Consider the following 20,017-nt stretch of genomic DNA (forward strand, 5'->3'; position numbering starts at 1 on the left):
ACCTCTGCCCTCCGTTGGACCCCGACTCCACACAGACAGGGTGTGTCTCCACTTTCATTCTTTTGTGGACAATCCACTAACCGTGAGATGCTAGATTGGAAGCAGGCAAAGGATGGCCTGGCTCTGGGCACTCAGCATTCAAAATCAGGTTATTATTTACTACTTATTCAGAACTCCTTCTCTAAGCCCTAGAAGGCAGAACCAATTGCTGACAGTAAAAGTCTTGACAGTGAGTATAAGGCACACTGAAAAGCTGTTTGTAAGACAGGAAATCCAGTAAAGAATGGAAGTTTTGAAGGAAACATCGTGTCTAAGTTATGCAAATCTCTCTTCTTCAAGCTGAGAAATACATCGGGGAGTCACTCCTTGGCTCAGTTATCTCCCCACGCCTAGGCAATGAGATATGTGTGGTGTCCTGAGTGTCCTCGGAAATGCCCCACTAATTCCAGGGCAGAACAGAGCAAGCCGGGGAATGCAATCTGGCTGTTCCCGTGTCTGATCCAGCCCGCACATGGGCTTTGTCTGCCTTTCTGAGTTTAAATGCCACTGTGAATTAGTTACCCAGATTTAAAAAATAGGAGATTTAATTAAGAATAACCAGGATTCCTAGGTTTGCTTGAAAAAACAAAACAAAAAAAAACAGAGGTCTGGTAAAGCTGGCTTATCCCACATGTTTGGCTGCCACAGTTCTCACCACCCCTTCTTGTCTCATAGCTGGCCTGCTTCACTGTTTGTGTTCCATGCCTGGCTGGTTGTCTGTGATCCTAGTCTATTCCTTTCCTTTAGCTCATGTGAAGAGGAAAATCACAGGGTTCTTTTCAAGCTGCAATGGCACTTCCAGTTATGTTTTTCTTTCCTATAGTGGTGGGAGCAGCAGAAGCAGCCCCCAGGGAGTTTTGGAGGGGATAGGGGAGTCAGGAAAAGTGACTTAACCTCCTGTGCAGGACATCTCAGAGAAAAGAGAGCCAGTTTTTCCTGAGTCTTTCCTGAGGTTTGTCCCTCCTCCTCCTGCTTCAGATATTTCTGCCAAAGGATCAAGATCCTAGACTCATCCCTTCCCATCTTAGAATGCAGTAGAAATGCCAGAACTTAAATAAGAGGTACTGGGGCTACCAGAGAAAAACGACATAGAGTAATTTAATTATCAAATTAAAGAACTATTTCATTGCTATTCTGAGGAATAGGAATAGTGTCACTGAAAAGAGTCACATGATAGTCACTGATACAGGATCTGAAGGATTAATCTGGTATGTTATTTCTGGTTCTAAACACTTTCTTTTTTTAGCGATATTGGGCTCTTGTCGAAATACATGTCATATCTCATCTATTCACGGAAGCTGAAAAAGCTGAACTTATAGAAACAGGGGTTGGAAGGTGGAGGGTTGAGAATGGGGAGATGTTAGACAAAGAGTACCAACTTTCAGTTATACGGTGGATATGTTCTGGGGATCTAATGTACGGTATGGTGACAATAGTTAATGATACTATACTTGATATATACTTGTATAGTGGTTAAGAGAGCAGATCTTAAACGTTCTCAGCACACGCAGGAAAATGGAAGTACTTGGTTTGCTTTTGTTTAATCAAAGAATACATCCTTATCTTGATAATTCTCAGAAGAAAGTTGTTTTTGGTTCCTCTTTCCTAGTCTCTCCATTTTCTAACACTACTAGATGTGTGTTAGAGATTCTCATTCTAAACATCTTAATTTTTCTCCCCCAATTTCTACCACTTTCTTTCCCTAAGCTGCGTACTAAGAAACTTCTTCCGATTTACCATTTGTTCTTCTGTTGTTTAATTCATGCACTAAAGTTTCATTTTTGAATTTCAGTGACTATATTTTTATTTTTATTTGGTTCTTTTACAGACTTCTGTTTTTCATACTATTTTTTTTCACAGCCTTCTGACCACTCCCCTCCTCCCGCTCCCCGATAATATCCCGTTCTGGTCTTGGTACTTTTAAAAAATCCAAGGAGAAAATCCTTTTTCTCCTTGGATTTTTTAAAAGTACTTCAAGTCATGTAGTTATCTCTGCTTCTTGAACTGCAGGCTCTTCAGTTTGTTGAATTTGCTGACATTCCTTCATGGTGGTTTGTTTTTCATGGGGTCCATAACGTTTTCATTAGCATCTCTTCATCAGAGGATCACATGCCCCTGGTATGCTGGCCTCCTGCAAGTTTCAGGTTCACTGCAGCCAGGTGTCCTCCAGGTGTCCTCCAGGTGTCACTGGAACTAGTTTTCCTGTTCATTTCTCATCTGGAGGTTCCTTCACCGTAAAAGTAGTGAATTCTAACTTGTCTGGAGTTGCCATTTTTATGGGTGATTTTTCTTGCTCTTGGCCCAAAGTGGATCTTGCTTCCTTTTCCCAGGCCAGTGGCTGGAATTTTTCTGTTTTTGGTTTTGGCAACAGGGCAGCTTTTCGCAGTGCTCTGCTTCATGCAGAGAGCCGCAGTCCAGGGCTTGGCCTTACAAGGGCCTGATGCGCATCGACCCTGTTAGAACCCTGCCCCAGCCCTTAGGACCTCTGGGAGGTCCTGACACATGGAGAGCTCTCTGCTGTGAGCTCCTGTTCACTTCTCACCTAGTCTCCTAAATCCATTCATTTGTTGGACGTTTTCCTCTTCATTTCTGGCACCTGAGAGTTCTCTAGCTCTTTCTGTATCAGCTTGATCTATAACATTCTCTTGAAGCATTATTATTTCCTGGATTTGCCTAGATCTAGTGTCTTCAAATCGAATTTACTTTTTATACACACATGCTCCCCCAGGCTCTTTAAGCATATATATTTTACTTATCTTACTGGTTCATAGTCCTTAATTTAGTAACTCCCTATACATGGCTCTAAACTGGGCCTTACAGCACAGACGCAGGGTTGGGGTGGGAGGGTTTCCTGGCATGAGACCCCCCAAACACCCTGATCTTTAGGCCATTCAGCTCTTCCATGGGTTAAATTAAAATAACTACTCATAGGTGACATTATATACAAGGTCTGTGTGATGAAGTTGTTTTCTTCTAATTAAGAAGTGACTCTAATTTGGTTATAGTAAATTCTCTGCAGTGAAGGCTTCTCTCTGGAAAACACATTTTCTAGTTCCTAATTACTTAATAGTACTGCTCCACAGTAAAAATTTGTCTGCAGTTGACCCTTGAACAACACAGATTTGAACTGTGCATGTCCACTCATACATGGATCTTTTAAACAAATACATACAATACTATAAATGTATTTTCCCTTCCTTCGAGTTTTCTTAATAACATTTTATCTTCTCTAGCTTACTTTATTTTAAGAATACAGTATGTAATACAGCTAACATACAAAATATGTGTTAAACGGCTGTTTATATTATTGGTAAGGCTTCCGGTCAACAGTAGACTATTAGTAGTTAATTTGTTTCATTTTTTAATTAAATTTATTGGAGCGACATTGTTTAATAAAATTATATAGGTTTCAAGTGTACAATCCTATTATACATCATCTGTATATTGCATTGTGTGTTCACCACCCAACCACTTAAAGTCAAATCTCCTTCCGTCACCATATATTTACCCACTTACCCATTTCTGCTTCCCCCCTCCTCCCATCCCTCTGGTAACCACCATGCTGTTGCCTGTGTCTATGAGTTTTTGTTTGTCTTGTTTGTTGCTTTCAATTTATATCCCACATATGAGTGAAGTTACGGTTCTCAACTTTTTCTGTCTGGCTTATTTCACTTAGCATGATATTCTCAATGTCCATCCATGTTGTTGCAAATGACAGTATTTCATCTTTTCCTATGCCTGAGTAATATTCCATTGCATAAATGTACCACAGCTTCTTTATCCAATCATCTATTGAAGAACAGCTTGGTTGTTTCCATGTCTTGGCCACCACGAATAGTGCTACAATGAACATTGGGGTGCATGTATCTTTACGGATAAATGTTTTCAAGTTTTTTGAGTATATACCCAGAAGAGGGATTGCTGGGTCATATGGTAATTCTATTCTTAATATTTTGAGGAACCTCCAGTGGATTTACCAGTGTACATTCCCACCAGCAGTGTATGAAGGTTCCTTTTTCCCCACAACCTCTCCAACACTTTTTATTACCTGCCTTGTTGATAACAGCCATTCCAACAGACGTGAAGTGGTATCTCATTGTGGTTTTGATTTACATTTCCCTAAAAGCTAGTAAAGTTAAGCATTTTTTTCATATATCTATTGGCCATTGGTAAGTCTTCATAGGAGAAATGTCTGTTCAGGTCCTCTGCCCATTTTTAATTGGATTGTTTGTTTTTTCATTGTTGAGTTGTATGAGTTGTTTATATATTTTGGATCATAGCCCCTTATTGGAGGTGTTGTTGGCAAATATCTTCTCTCATTCAGTTGGTTACCTTCTTGTTTTGTTGATGGGTTTTTTGTTTGTTTGTTTGTTTGTTTTGCTGTGCAGAAGCTTTTTAGTTTGATATAATTCCATTCTTTTTTTTTTCTTTTGCTTCCCTTGTCTTCAAGGTCAAATTCATAGAATCGTCTCTAAGACCAAGACCCATAAGTTTAGTAGCTATGTTTTCTTCTACACATCTTATTGTTTTAGGTCTCATATTCAGGTCTTTAATCCATTTTGAGTTCATTTTTGTGTATGTTGACAAATAGTAGTCTAGTTTCATTCTTTCGCATGTGGCTTTTCAATTTTCTGAGCATCGTTTATTGAAGAGGCTTTCTTTTCTCCATTGTATGTATTCTGTTTCCTTGTCAAAAATCATTTGCTCATATATATGTGGGTAGTAGTTTTGGGGGAGTCAAAAGTTATATACAGCTCCTCTAACCCCTGCATTATTCAAGGGTCAACTGTACTTATTTCTATTTTCAGGAACGTGTGGAAAGAGTTAATTTAGCTAATTTAGCTGAGCTTTTCACAGCTTCCCTGTTTTTTTCATTGAATGACAATTATTCTGTTCCTCTCCTCCCTTTCCTCATTAACCTGATCAACCATGACAATCAACACATACCTGAAGTCCTAAATCAAGGCCCAGAACAACACAGACGGGCGTAGCTCCTCAGAGGAAAAGAGGGAAGTGAGAGTTTGTGTGTATTTACTTCTTTCTGGGCCTCTCCATTTGTCAAATAACCCCAGATGGGACCTCAGCTCAGTTCCTTTTTCCAGCTGGGAATGCAGTTTTCATGACCCTTCTCTTTATGAGAAAATGAGATATGGATGAAAGTTTGGGTGGCCCAAGGCACTGGTTATAGGAATCTGACCTGTCCAAGCACAGGGTGCAAGTAAAGATCTGGAGTGGGAGGAGGGAGCAAAACAAAAGAAAGTCAAGTGGGGAAAGCGTCTAGCTGCTGCCCCTGTCTGGAGAGAACCATGGTCATTGTGGCAGTGAGGATGACTCTATCCAGAACCAACTCGTTGTGAGTGACTGTGGTGGATGGAGTAGGCACTGTAGGTCCCAAAAGAGAATGGAGTGGCCTCCTAGAAAGCCAAAGATTGCCACTTGTGAGGAGGAAGGGAGCCTGTCTGGACCTGCCCGTGTGCTGGCAGCAGTTAGGCAGGGTCCCCTAGCAGTTGCTAAGCCTGTTTTCTTTCCCATGCATGTGGCTTGCAGTGGATTATAAAGCCTGCGCCCAAGGCCTCTCTGTTAGTGTTTGCTTCTGATCTTTTGTTCTGAAAGAGAGGCTTCCTTAACATGTCCACAGACCTGTGCAGTCTCGATCCGCCTGCTTTCCCAGCTTCCTCTTAGCCCATTCTTGCCCTTGCTCCCTGCACTGCAGTTCCCCTGGTCTTCCTCTGTCTTTGCTTCCTCCTGCTACAGGGCTATGGCATGTGATCTCTCTGTCCAGGACCCTCTTCCTTCACCCCTTTTACCTAGTGAACCCATTTGTGAAACAGTGTAAGGCCTCTATTCCTAGTTCATTGGCTATATATCAAGCAGAAACTCCTAGAACTCTAATTAGGCTCTAACTTCCTCCAGGGGTTACTTGGGATCTCTACTGCAAGTTAAAAATGAGATTGCCCAATATTTCAGTAGAAAGACATGGCATTAACCTACTACTGAGGTGCAATATTTTCCTCTTTCCAATCTTCCAGATAAAATTTTCCATTTGAAGATGGTTGGTGTCTAAATGATTTCTATTATATCTACAAGAGCTGATAGTTTAGCATTGTGATAGTTATAAATGAATGAAGAAAACAGAAAGAACATTTCATTCTTGTTCCACGTCACATTGCTTTTCGTGCCAGCACATCCTGGTGGGCTCTGAGTAGATTGAAATGAAGGGGTCGTGTGATCCTATGTCCTATAGCAGCAGCAGAGTTGGAGAAGCTAGCTTCATAGAGTAACTCTGCTCACGTTGCCTTCCCTCAACATTGCCTACCTTCCTCAGCCCCAAAAGCCTTCCCCTCTGTGCTGCCTGGGCTTCTCCATGATGTTTCCCCTGAGCACAATAGCCCACTATCTCTACTTCTTCGGAATCATTTGTCCATTCCATTCATTTACAACCTGGTATATGCAATCTTGCATGTAGTTTAGGGCTTGATGTTCAGAGAATTGAGACTGTTATTTCGTTTTGTTCTCTCCACTCTGCCCATCCCAGGGGCACACAGTAGGTGCCGGGTAAATATTAATTGGTGCACGTCATACTTGGTTATTTAAAATTTAGAGACACTGATGGAAAAATGACTCTTCTCTTCTTTCTCTCTAGTTACAAGTTATTCCCAAACTGCGTCCCTTCCTTTGGGTTCCGTCATTTGCTGCCTCTCACAGACAGAGTTGACAGCTTCAATGAGGAAGTTCGGAAACAGAGGGTGTCCCGGAACCGTGATGCTCCCGAGGGGGGATTCGATGCAATACTCCAGGCGGCTGTCTGCAAGGTAACTTTCCTTTTTGGTCCTGTCTCTGCGTGAGAGGTCAGGGAAGAGAGCATCAGTGGGCGTCGTGGCACTTCCTGTAGGAGATGGCAGATTTTGAGCCACCCCAGCATGTGGTTTCCTGTTCACTCTTACATCAGAAGGTGAGCTCAGCGAACCCTTGGGGAAATCTACAATAATTGAATCAGCTGGAGCTCGGGGACGGATCGGGATTGGTGTCTCTGTGTCAGGGTGTGGCTATGTGCAGTGAATACTGTCTTTGCCAGGAGACAGCTGTTCTGTGTTTATGCATTTGGCTTTTTTGCATCTTTGCAGGGGAAAAAAGTAAAGGTCAAGCCAAATGTATAGAAACTTGTAGAGCTTTCTGGCCTAACTTTGGTAAACCTTAAAGGTTGCTCTTTTGGAGAATCTAGCTGAAAGGGAGAAGTGCATGTCATCTTTGGTTGCATTTCTATTTGTTTTTCTCCTGCTTCTCTATGATATATGAATCCAGAGGGAAGGCGTAGACTTAGGTCAGAAATGAATTCATGCTTTAAGATGCTCCAATCTCAGTAAAATATATAGTTGGAATATGTTGGTAATAACTTCTTCTTAAAATATTTTTCTACTGTCAAAACAACTCAATGACAACAAAACATAAAAATCACTCTTGAATTCTCTATCTCAACACATACTTTTGAAATTTTTCCATAGTGTCGTCATAGAGCGTGTATAATCGGCAATGCTTTCCTGAAACTTTAGGCGAGCTCTGCAGTAGGGCAGTGGTTGGGACTCACATTCAGTGGGGGGCTGGGGAAGGATTCAGTTTAAAAAACTGCATATCAGCTGCTACTGTTCACTTACAAGGTGATAAGCACATAATTGTCCACTTACATGTTTCTGACCCTAGAGATCCTGTGTTCAGTGTGTCACACTCTCACTTTTCTTCCACACAGTCCTGGACAGGGTGATGAGAGAGCCACAGTTGTCTTTTCTGAAATAAAAAATCAAAGTGGTAGAGAGGGATAAGGGGAAGGAAAAATGTGAAGAAAGCAGCATAGTCTCTTCTCTGCCCCATTTTGGTTCCATTAGTCACTGGGGACACCCTGGAGAGGGAGGTCTCACAGTGGCCCCCTGTCCAGGATGGCTGTAGGGCAGGCTCTTCTCAGCTGTTGGCCAGGCCAGACAGTTTGGTTCAGAGGTCCCTGATGCTTTGGAGCAGTCCAGGAAAGCCAGATGGAACACAGTCGGAATATGTTTGGCTCTTAAACTTTCAAATGCATCAGAAAATAGACAGTTTATCGATTTGCTTCAGAAAGAAAAATTGTATTTTGACTGGCATTCAGACACCGATTGTGTGAGGCATCGTCTTTACAGACATTCTGCCAAGTTGCGCTTTTTGGTAGGGACGATGGTGCAGGGAAAACAGTATCCCTCTCTTCTCCCCATCTTGAGAATTTTGTGGATTTTCTTTTTTGCAAGGGAGGAAATCGCCTATAAGTCTTAGGAGAAAGAACTCAGTGACAGGCCTAAGCAATGTCCAGTTATATTAATTCTGTTTAATTAGGTTAATCAGAACAGCATGATTGAATGCTTGAAGCACAGTGGTCTTTGAGAAGCTATTAGATTTACTCTTGTGCCTTCCTGTGCCATCCCAGACCCATGAAAATGTTTTTCCCTTTGAAAACTCAGTATTCTCAGGTGTCTTCAATTCATTGCCTGACCCTCATGGGTGAATTATTGTTGGCTGACAGGCACTCTGTTGACATTTTCTCTAATTCTCCACCACGGCCTTTGCAATAGAGAATACCTGGAAAGTTAGCAGTTGGAATTTATAGTCTGTAAGCCACCAGATTCTCTCTTCACCTTTTTTTTTTTTTCTTTTGTGCTGTCAGTACATAGCAAGCAATTTCTTTCTCACTTGAAATCACCTATTTATAACAAATATCATCCTTCCCGGTTCACCATCATCTTATAGTAACCAAATATAGATTATGGCCTACTTTTTGGTGCATGACTATGTGGCAATACTTTTAAAGCATATTTAAGGACTTGAATAATTCTTAAGATAAATTAAGAGGGGAGTGGAAAGCAGGTGATAAAACAGTAAGAACAGGATGATTCTATTTTGCAAACAAAAAAGAAAAATATTGAAAATAAGTAGACCAAAGTGATAACAATAGTTGTCTCCAGTGATAGGATTATGTGTGCTTTTAATTTTGGGGGGTCGTTTTTAAATTTTTTTATTTACCTAAATTAAACTCCATGTACCTATTGTCCATCTTTAGTAATTTCCACCTCATGGCCGATCGTGTTTCATTTGTTTTTCCAACTCCTTCATCCCCTGTTATTTGAAGGAAATCCCAGATATCTGTTTTAATGATAATTAGATTTCAATGATAATTAGATTTCTAATTATGATAATTAGATTTCTAATTAGATTTCTAAAATTTCAATGATAATTTGATTTTTATTTCAATGATAATGAGATATTAATTTCAATGGTAGATTTTTTTAAGGGTTTTTGTTGTGGTTGTTGTTGTTTTTTAATGTCCTAAGCATCCCTTACTTTGTTTACTGAGTTTTCTGCCTCCGCCTGATTTGCCCAGATTATAGGCCCTTCCACTTAATCCTGCAAACCAAATGTGACAGCGCCAGCAGGCCTGGGACTCTGCAGTAGGAGATGAGCCTCCTGCAGGCTGGAGTGGGCTGGGCTGTCCCACTGCAGCAGCACAGGCAGCCTCCTCTCAGCCCTTGGAGATGCAGCTGATAACAGGCCTGTCTCAGTCCACAGGGTCTCTTTGTTCTGGTTTCTTTTTTACTCTAGTTTCCCTGGAATAGACTGTTGGTTATCAACTTGTGAGATTTAGGAGAATGGAATGTTCACACGGATGACCTTAAATCCCACCTCTATGGCCTGCTCAGTATTTCTTGGAAAGCTGTTCTCTGCAAACAGAAGGAAACTATCTTACTGTACCTACTTAGGATTCTATTTAGGATAAGGACCTTGCTTCTACAAGTGGAAGCTTTGTGTTGCTCTCTTTCCCCCAGCAGGTCCCGTTGCTGTGGGAGGCCATCTACCAAGAATGCCTCTGTCACCAGTGCAGGCATATTTTCCCAGTGTGTCATACCCAGCTGGGTTGGAATGAGGGAATGTCACCACCCCTTAATTTCTTATCTTTACCTAGAAACCTATTATCGAACCTGTTCGCCTTGACTTTGTATTTGGCAAATGTTTGTGGTTTAATGTACACTTTTGAATCTCTAGACTGTTTTTGTCCCTGAGGTGATGTTTCCTTATTTTATCTCCTGCCCTTGAGCTGTGCTGAGGGCTTCACTGCCCTGCTCACAGATGCCTGTTCTGACAAGATGGGTGAGAACTGACTGAGTTACAACTCGCAGTTGTCAACAGGGCACAAGTGAGACTTTATCTCTCTTTATCTTCCAGTATAAACGTCTATTACCTGCCTGGAGGGTGTCTGCTCCTCTTGGCTCCTTTGGCTGACGATGGCAGGGAAGAATCATCCTGGGGAAAGTTAGGAGTCTCCTGTGATGACTGAGGCTATATATCTGTACCTGGAAAGAATGTCAGTTTTTCATTTAAAGCGATGGACTCCTTTTAGCTTTAAGTGTCCACTTGGCAAAGAGGAAAAGAGACGAGCTATTCTCGGGCCCTCTGGCACCACTCTCTCGGGTCTCCATCCCTGGCCTTTGCATTCCAGCCACCATGACCTTGAGTCAGTTACTCTGACTCTTGTGAGGCTCTTTGCACATGCTGTTTCCTCTGCTTGGACTATTCTTCCCCTGCATTCGGCTCTTTTTTTTTTTTTTTTTAATTAATGAACGGGATTTAGTAAGAGCAGTTTTGGGTTTACAACAAAATGAGCAGAGAGTACCCAGAATTGCCATAGACCCTCTGTTGCTCCCTTCACCCCCTACACATGTAGCCTCCCCCCATTATCAATTTTCCATACCAGAGTGGCACATTGATACAATTGATGAACCTACACTGACACATCATTGATTCATGATGAACCTACAACGACACATGACATTATCTATAGTTTACATGGGGGTTCACTCTTGGTGGTGTGCATCCTATGGGTTTGGACAAATATACGATGACATATATCCCTTGTTATAGTATCGTACAGAGTAGTTTCACTGCTCTGAAAATCCTCTGTGTTTTGCCTTTGCATCCCTCCCTTCTTTTTCCCTGAACTTGCTTTTCTTTTAATGTCCGATCAATGGCTACTTATGGTTCAGACCTCCTCTTACTTGCCCATGTGTCAGGGAAGCATTCCTTGATTGATTTTCCTGACTACATCAGAGTCCCTAAGCGCCAGGCCCTTGGTCACATCTACTCCAGTTACCATTTTATTTCTGTTTGAGCCACTCCTTGAGTGATGTCTGCCTCCCCTTTGAGACAGTGAGCTCCCTGAAGGTAGAGACCCTGTCTCTTCTTACTTTATATCCCTAGCACCGAGCTCACTGCCTGGCACATAATAGGTTCTCCTTAAACATTTGGTAAACATGTTGATGGTTGTTCTCACAGAGTTTTTTATGGTTCTGAAGTTCAGGAACCCCCAGGTCCACCTGGCTCCAAGCCCATTCATCCTCCCTTTACACCAGGCTGCCTCCATGTCACAGTGCTTCACACATGTCTGTTAAAGCAGAACCACAAGTACTGTTACTTGGCGATACTTTCCAACCCAGTAAGTATTTATCAAGCACCTGGGGCTCAGTGGCAGGTATGGTGGAGAAAATTAAAGAAAGATGAGAGAAAGTCTCTTTCCTCAGGGATTTGGTTTGAGCTTGCAGATCCATCAGAAATCAAATTAAACAACCTATTTGTAAACATTAGATGGAACTATATGAAATCGCTGATATTGGGCCATCAGTGATATATTTGATAGTTTCTCCTGCAAAAATAGAAAACTCATATGGTTCAGTGCTATATGTTGCAAATGTTTCCCTTCAATTCAGATTGGATTCTCCATTGCTTCTCGGCCTTTTGGCTAAGATGAAGTGCAGATTGGACTCTCCATAGAAGCAGTCCTACTGCATGAGGCTGAGGCTTGGGTTTGAGATGAATGTCTAAATCCTGAGTCACAGGCTGGGATTTCCTTTCCCCAAGGGAAGAAATACTACACTTTTGCCCTCCTGAAGTTTAACCACAGAAAATATTTTTTGAAAAGATTTTTCATTGCAAAGTATAGATGGAAGCATGAAAAACAAACTGCTAATGAGAACATGTTTATTGTTACAAGGCAACAAAAATAGACTTGAATGTCAGCATGATTCGGGGAGCCAATCACAGAGGAATCTAACCTTGTTTTTCATTATGTGCTGTGTTGGAATTCAGACTCCTCCGTCTCCAAGCTCAGATCTGGTGTGGGGACTGCCCACCAACTGGTCAGGTTGGTCCCCTTTCTCTTCTCATCTCCCCAAACTTGTTCTCTCTCTTAGTGCTTGCCTGAAAGGTTAATGTGCAGTGTTTTATTATAACTTTTGAAAATTTGTTGACTACTTACTATATGCAAGACACCTGTTAGGTTCTGTGAGGGATGCATAGGTAAAGGGATGCATAGCCTCAGCTCCTGTCCCGTGAGCATCACTCCAGTTGGAAGACAGATGCCTGTGTAACAACCTCAGGTGCCAACAGAGTACACTGACTGTGGAAGGTCTGGCCCCTTACAATCTAGTAGTTGAATCGCAGCATTCTTGTCCTTCAGAGGGCCACCTTGGTCTCTGCCTCCCTGTGTTTGCCCTGAGGCTCTGATGCTGATGATGTTATTGATTACCATTGCCTGATGCTTTGAGAGAAAGCAAGCTCTCTGCCAGGTTTCACAGGAGTTATTTTAGTTAATCCTTCGGGGTGGTTTTACTTTCTCCTTTTGGTGAGGAAACAAGCCTAGAAGGTTTGAGTAAATTCTCGAAGGTCTTACAGCCAGAAATGACAGGGCCAGAGATGGAACTGTACCCACCAAGGCAGAGTTCTTGATATTAGAGTGCTTGCCACAGGCAGGGAGAAGTGAGATGAGTGTGTTTCCACAGAGACCCAAGTCCTCATCTAAGGAAACATTTCAGTTTCCCACATGACCCAGTTTACTGACGTGGCACAGGACTGAATCGGTCCCAGGGGAAAATGGTTGCACATGCTCTTGATCTCTGGAGCTAAGAGTATCCTGTTTATCAGAAACAGTTATAACATGGCTCTGCCAACCCTTGAGATTCTCCAGGGAGACCACTGGTCCCATCCCAGGCCAGTGTGCTGATGGATCCAGCCCTTTGAGCATGCTTTCCTTTGACCTTGGCTTCCCTGTCTGTGCAATGGGAACTCTGATGTCTGCCTTCTCATTCACAGTTCAGAGGGCATCTCAGAACCGTGGGTTCTGCTTTTGGTCTCATTCAGATAGTGCTGTGGAGATACTTTTTCAGATGGTGGATCCTATCCAGCAGTGAGGGAGCATGTGACTGGTACTTTTGAGTGACAACTGGGCTCATGGGCCATATCAACCTTTGGCTGGAGGATCTGTTTATTTGGGTGACCATTCATTTTAATCAGACAGATTGTCCTTGAGATCAGAAAACCTAGTCATTTAAAGCTAGTGTTTCTATCCTCACTGAAACTGTTCCCTGCATGGCTTCTTGATTGCAGGACTCCCCTGTGTTCTGAACACTGTTTACCAGAGAGAGTATTGTGAGTGTTGTCAGCCCACATTCAGGCTGGTGTCCACCTATGTTTTCTAAGGCAGCGGAGTGGGGCATCAGCTTTTCTCAGATTCCCGGGAATCGGCATTCTAGGCCCTCTCCTGCACTCTCCCTGCCTCTCTCACTTATGCTCTGCCTTGGTCCCTGTGTAAGCAAGTCACTTTCAAATGCATCTGGGGACCCACAGGCTTCACGTGAGCCCATCAGGAGATTCAGCTGCCAAATATAGGACATGCACTCCAAGGCCTGCTGGCCAAAGTCCCAGCTCCACTTTCCTCTGCAGTCAGACCACACCGAGGAGACTGCGACTGCCTCTGGGGGCTGTGCTTAAGACAGATGCTGCGAGTGAGAGAGCGGAGGGCAGTAAGTGGATGGTGCCAGGCCTGGAAGCTGCATCCTCAGGGAATTGATAAAGGTTTACCAGGAGGAGAGATACCACAGGAAGCAACATGTGACCTGACTTCAGACATCATTATAGAGAATAGAGAGACAGACTTCTGGCTGTACCAGGGCATGTACGAGGGTAGCCACAGGGGGCACGTTTGAATTCAACATAAGAATTTTCTAACAAAGATCAGTAATAGAACAAGCTGCCAGATGTGACAGTGAGTGTATGTGGGGCTCCCTGCCCTTGATGAGGGTGGTTACCAGGTGACAGATCTCTGCATTGACTGGCGCTTGAATGAGCCAACATCTGAGGTTCTTTCCAAACTTCAGGTGCTACTATTTCCTTTGCGTCAGTTTTTCTGCCCGGTAACCACTGGTACTGTTGTTCTGCAGTAGCCCCTCTAGCCTGTCTTCTGTGGTTCTCACATTTGTACTTGGACACCATGACCGTGAACTCTCCGTGCATACTCATTTGTGTGCCAAGCACAGCTTGCTTTAGGCTGGTGCCTGGAAAGCTTTCCCTGGCTCTTAGTGGCTTCTCCATGGAGCCACCTTACCATGTGGGAAAAGTCCCCGTGGCGTGGGGCAGGCTGTTCAAGGGGACCCAGGGACAGACCGGAAGTGGGTGAGGAGGGCAGAAGCCTATTCCTGGTGCCTTGAATGAGCTTCTTCCTTTGTTAGGCCTTGTAGTTTCTGAGTGTAACTCCTTCCAACCCCAGAAACCAAATTGCCCCATAGGCCGGAAGCGCATGTCCTCTAACAGAGAAACCACATCCTGACCCCCTGTCCTCGTTCCTTTCTCTCCCCAGCCCCACGTTCTCCGGGGCCAGATATCGGAGGCAAACAAGCCAGCAAGTCTGTCTTCACTCTTGGGAGGAGCCAATTTTATTGTCTCAAAGGCTGAAATGCCTGGTCTTCCATCTTCTTTCTGCTTCCTTTTTTCATGGACCGCTGTATCCTCGTCACCATTTTACAGTGTCCCCCGCATGCTCCAGACTGACTTCTAGGCCCAGCTGCCCAAGTCTTCCATCTCACTGGTTGCCCTGGCCCCTCTCCCTTCATCTACCCTCCTGAGCTTGTATTAGACAATCCTGTCTCCCTATTACCACCCTTTCTGCAATTCTCTTTAGGTTTCTCAAATCTTAGCACATGGCAGGTGATTTAATTAAATGTTTTCACTTAAGACAGCCCCTTAATGCTTCTCACATTTATATGTTTAAAAGAAGTTTGACAGATTCCAAAGCATATTAAATAGCTGTTGGAATTGTGAGGGATGTGATTGAAGACTTGTAGACATTGTGAGAGAGGTTTTTGGTAGCCGGCCCTGATTTTGTCTGTCTTCATTCACTTGTTCGTCACTGAGAGCTGAGCACGTGCCAGGGCGGTGCTCTTGTTTTTCTGGGACTGGGCCCCTTCGGGACTGGGCTTCCTCTCTTCCCCCAGCTCCAGATCTCTGCTGCTTTCCGAGGACAGAGCAGAGTTTGGGCGAATTCTCTGCTAAGTTTCTTCCCTGAGAAAGTCCTTTCTGGCTCTGGCCTTGTTTGGACTGGTTGGTTCCCCACAAAACGAGAGGATTTGCTTCCTGTGACTTGGATGGAATCAGAGATTTTGAGCGTGGTGACGGCTCCTGCAGCCACACATTACTTCTGACACATGTGTCCAGAGTCCATGGATGGCTGATTTTTACATAACATGGCCATCCAGCCACGTACATGGCTCACCTGGAGCAGCTGGAATAAATGTGGATCACAGAGCATATCACACTGGGCTGGCAGAATGCAGGCTGGTGGCCAGCAGGGAGGTGAGCCTCAGGCTTTGTCTGTTTACACAAAGTGTTTAGGAAAGGCAGGGAAACCAGCAGCATGGCCTGGAGGCTTCGGCTCAGCACAGGTCATGGGAATGGATTAGAAGAGAATTAGCAGTTCAGGACTGGGTGGGTGCTGCTGGGGGAGCAGGGAAGTAAGATGAAAAAGATGAATTCAAGGCTTCTAGACAAAGCATTTTACAGTCCTTCTGTTGGGAATGGGGACGCCTGTAGGGGCAGCTGATTCAGGAAGAGGTTGAGTTCTGGGTGACAGCAGACACGTCTGGGTTTTGGCATAGATCTGGGAGTAAAGTTCAGGAGAGAGATCAAGTGGGCTGAGATGCGATCGTGAGTTTTCCAAGCAGATGCACGAACTTGGATAAATCTCTACAAAGGAGAGTGGAGTCAGCAAGCAGCCAGAGCTGCCAGGGTGGGGTGGGGGTGGAGGGGACGGCAGGGGATTTGGATGGTGCTGTGTCCTGATAGCCAAGGGCAGAAGGGCTTGAAGGAGGCCCTGGTCAGCAACGGAGAGGCCACAAGGTGAGGCCTGAGGATGACTGTGGGATTGGTGGCAGAACCTCAGTGTGCGGTTTTCAACCTTGGCTGTACATTAGATGTTAGACTCACACGGGGAGCTTCAAAAACCCCAGTGACAGGGCTATAGGTCAGCCCAGTTACAGCACCTCTGGGCATTAGTATTGTTAAGGTCCCTAGAGGACCCTCAGGTGCTGCTAGGACAGGGAGCCACTGTCTGTGAGGGAGAGAGACAGGGAACTGAGAACCACTGTCTGAGAGAGGAGGGCAGAGAGGAAAGGTCATGTGGAAAGCTCAGATTTTAAGAATTGAGGAGAGGAAATAGAGGCAATAAGTCTTGAGAGAAAAAGAGAGAAGGAGACAAGTCATGAGGAACTGGTGGAGTAGCTGGGACAAAAGGGTTATTAAAAGTGAGTCATTAGCAGATATTTAGGCACATGGAAAGGAAGCAGAGGAAGGACTGACTGAACAAATTCTCTAAAGAGAGTGGGATTTGGGGCTGTGTTTCCTGGCAGAGGGACGAGCACTCCTTCTTCTGGGACAGAAAGATCAGAGGAGAGGCCAGAAGGTTGTCCCTTTATTTATGAAGCATCCTAAGGCCGTGGAACCAGACACTGCAAGCAAATGGAATAGAGGAGGAGGCTGTCCTATGACCTATCTCTGTTGGTGACAAAAAAGGTGTGGTTGCCTCCTGAGCAGGTGTGAGAACTGGCAGTTTGAAGGCTGACAGACCTTATGGTGAATTTGATGCAGACTTGACCAGGGAACAAAGGGAAGTTAAGTGAGTCGCAGCTTTGGCCAGACTCGAACCCGGTGTGTTTCCATCACTCCCACCTCTGACATTTTCGTCTGACGCCTGACTTCTGTCACGTCGAATGTAACTGGCTTTTGAAAATTTTGTCTTTACTTAATGGAGAAAAGTTTAGCTGAACAAATAGGTCTGTTTTTATTTCTCTTAAAGTAGTTTCTTTAAGAGAAATAAGAAGAGAAACATATTTAACCCCAAAATTTAGAAAATGCTGTTAAGCAGAAAGGAGGTAAACATCACCCATAACCTTACAACCCAAAGATAGGATTATATGCTTCTGCATGACAGACTGAAGTCACAGATTTTCAACTCCATGGAAATAATGATGACAATAACTGTCAATTCTTGACTGTTTACTACTGTCGTTTTGTGTATCATTTTGTTTAATCCTCTCAACAGCCCTATTTTATGGGTGCTGTTATCTCCATCTTAGAGCTGAGAAGCTGAGACTAGGAAAGACTAGGTAACTTGCCCAAGGTCACAAGACAAATCAAGGCAAATGTGGGGCTGAAGGGAAATTTGCCAAACATCTGAGCCCAAACCCCCAACTGCTATGCAGATACTGCCACCGAACAAAGAATATGTGTAAAGGATATTCTCAGCACATTATTGGTGCTCATTCTCTTCATATAATTTACTGTATTCAAACGACTATCTGAGCAAGTCAAAACTTCTTAAAAACCAATAGCATTTGAGGTATAATTGATGTACAATAAACTACACATATTGAAAGTGCACAGTTTTAAAATTTTAACATATATACACATCCATGAGATACATATACACCACAATCAAGATAAAGAACATATCCTTCTCCCCGCAAAAGAGTATTTGTGTTCCTTTGTTGTTTCTCCCTCTTACCCCAGGCAGCCACTAATTTGTTTTTTGTCACTACACATTAGTTTGCATTTGCTAAAATTTTATAAATACAGTATATGCTCCTTTTTTGGCCTTTGAAATTCAACTGTGCTGTCAAGTGTCTCCATTCATTCCTTTCGTTACTGAGTAGTAATCCATTGTATGGATGTATCGTTGTTTATCCAGCCTCCTGTCGATGGATATTTGGATTGCTTTGGATATTTGGTAGTTTTTGCCTGTTACAAATAGAACTACTATAAATGTTCATATTCAAGTCTTTCTACAGAAGTATGCTTTTATTTCTCACAGGCCAATACCTAGGAGAAGGATGGCTGGGTCATTTGGTAGGTGTTTGTTCAATTTCTTAAGAAACTTCCAGTTTTCCAAAGTTACATATGCCATTGTACACTCCTACTGGCAGTGTATGATGATTTCATTTCTTCCACATCTCCATCAGCATTTGATGTCATTAGTCTTTTTAGTTTTTTTTAACTGAAGTGTAATTGACATAATATTATATTAGTTTTGGGAGTACAGTGTAATAAGTTAACATTTGTATATATTGCAAAATGATCACCACAATAAGTGCAGTCAATATCTGTTGCCATACAGTTAGGAAATTTTTTTTCTTGTAGTGACAACTTTTAAGATCCACCAGCTACTTTTAAATATGCAGTTCAGTATTATTAACTACTGTCACTGTGTTGTACCTTACATATCCATGACTTATTTATTTTATAACTGGAAGTTTGTACCTTTTGACCCCCTTCACCCATTTCCCATTTTTAATTTTAGCTATTCTATGAGGCGTGTGGTAGAATCTCATTGCGGTTTTAATTAATGCAAGACTTTCAAACTCTTCGGTATGTTATACTTCATAGTCCCTGAACAGTTGTGGAGCTTCATGTATCAAGTAGCAAAGGAGAGAAGAAATGTAAAAGTTATTACTAGTCTTAGAGTAATAATTAGACCTTTTTTTTAAGTTCCTTTTGTGTGCTAACTACTTTTTAATACATTATGTCTAAACTTAGCATCAGCCCTGGAAAGAAGGAACATCTCCATTTTATAGATGAAAAAACTGAGGTGGAGTGAGGTTAAGTTACTGACTCAGGGTCTCACAGAGCAAAGCAAAGATTTGAACTCAGCCTCATCTGTTCCAAAGCTCGCATACTCCAGCCCCTGTGCCCTACTCCATTTGGTAGTTAACTGTTTTCTTTCTTTAAAAAACAAAACGAAACAAACAAAAAAAAAAAACAGCCATTTTCTCACTATTGCCGTCTGCCCCAAACATGGAACACAGAACTTAAGGCTTAAAAATAGATAGCTCTGCTGACCAGGCAAACAGTAGAAAAGTTATTTCAAATGTAAATTATCTGTGGAGTAGAATCTTGTAAAACCTTCAAGCCCCAAAGCTTGGGTGAATAAATAAGCCTGTCCTGACTCATGCTCTGAAGCCCAACTTCTGGGCCAAACCTCTGGGCCAAGTTTGTTAACATCACTTACATAACAAGGATCCACTTCAGAGAAAACAGAATTTATTATTGTTATGCTGTGCCGCTCTCCATTTGTGGGGCTCTTTCCATTTCAGATGCAACCTTTTAATTCAACAAACATTTATTTTGGTTCTGGCTGTCATTAGTTGAGAGCCTACCATGTACACTTTCATGAATTATTACATTTATTACACACACACACACACACACACACACACACACACACATACATATGCACACACTCCCTCCTCTTTTCCTATATGATTGGGTAGTTTAGCTTTTTGAATGAGAGGCAAGTAATCTGAATCTGGCATCTTGGGTCCTTACTAGTTTGGTGACCTTAGACTAGTTACTTAACGTCTCTGAACGCCAGTCTCCTCATCTACAAGATGGCGCTATATATATATTACCTACTTCGCAAGGGTTGCAGTGAGGATTAAATGGAATAATGCAGGTGATCAATAGATGTTAAGTATTGTTATTGCTGTCTTGCTGACAATCAAAAAGCTTTCAAAGTGTTAAATAATTTGGCCAAAACTATATGGGAAATTAGGAGTAGCAACACAATTCAAATACTCATCATCAGACACTC

The 20,017-nt window shown here is 42.8% G+C and overlaps 1 protein-coding gene across 1 annotated transcript in view; it reads left to right on the forward strand.

Annotated features, from left to right (window-relative positions):
- The window catches only part of ITGB5 (integrin subunit beta 5), a 115,526-nt gene that overhangs the window by 35,249 nt on the left and 60,260 nt on the right, over positions 1–20,017 (forward strand). The window contains exon 5 of the mRNA XM_011368299.2: positions 6,683–6,851. Coding sequence (XP_011366601.1) covers positions 6,683–6,851 — 169 coding nt within the window. The remainder of the gene's footprint in view (positions 1–6,682; positions 6,852–20,017) is intronic.

Source organism: Pteropus vampyrus, unplaced genomic scaffold (assembly GCF_000151845.1).
Source record: "Pteropus vampyrus isolate Shadow unplaced genomic scaffold, Pvam_2.0 Scaffold1, whole genome shotgun sequence".
Taxonomy (NCBI): domain Eukaryota; kingdom Metazoa; phylum Chordata; class Mammalia; order Chiroptera; family Pteropodidae; genus Pteropus; species Pteropus vampyrus.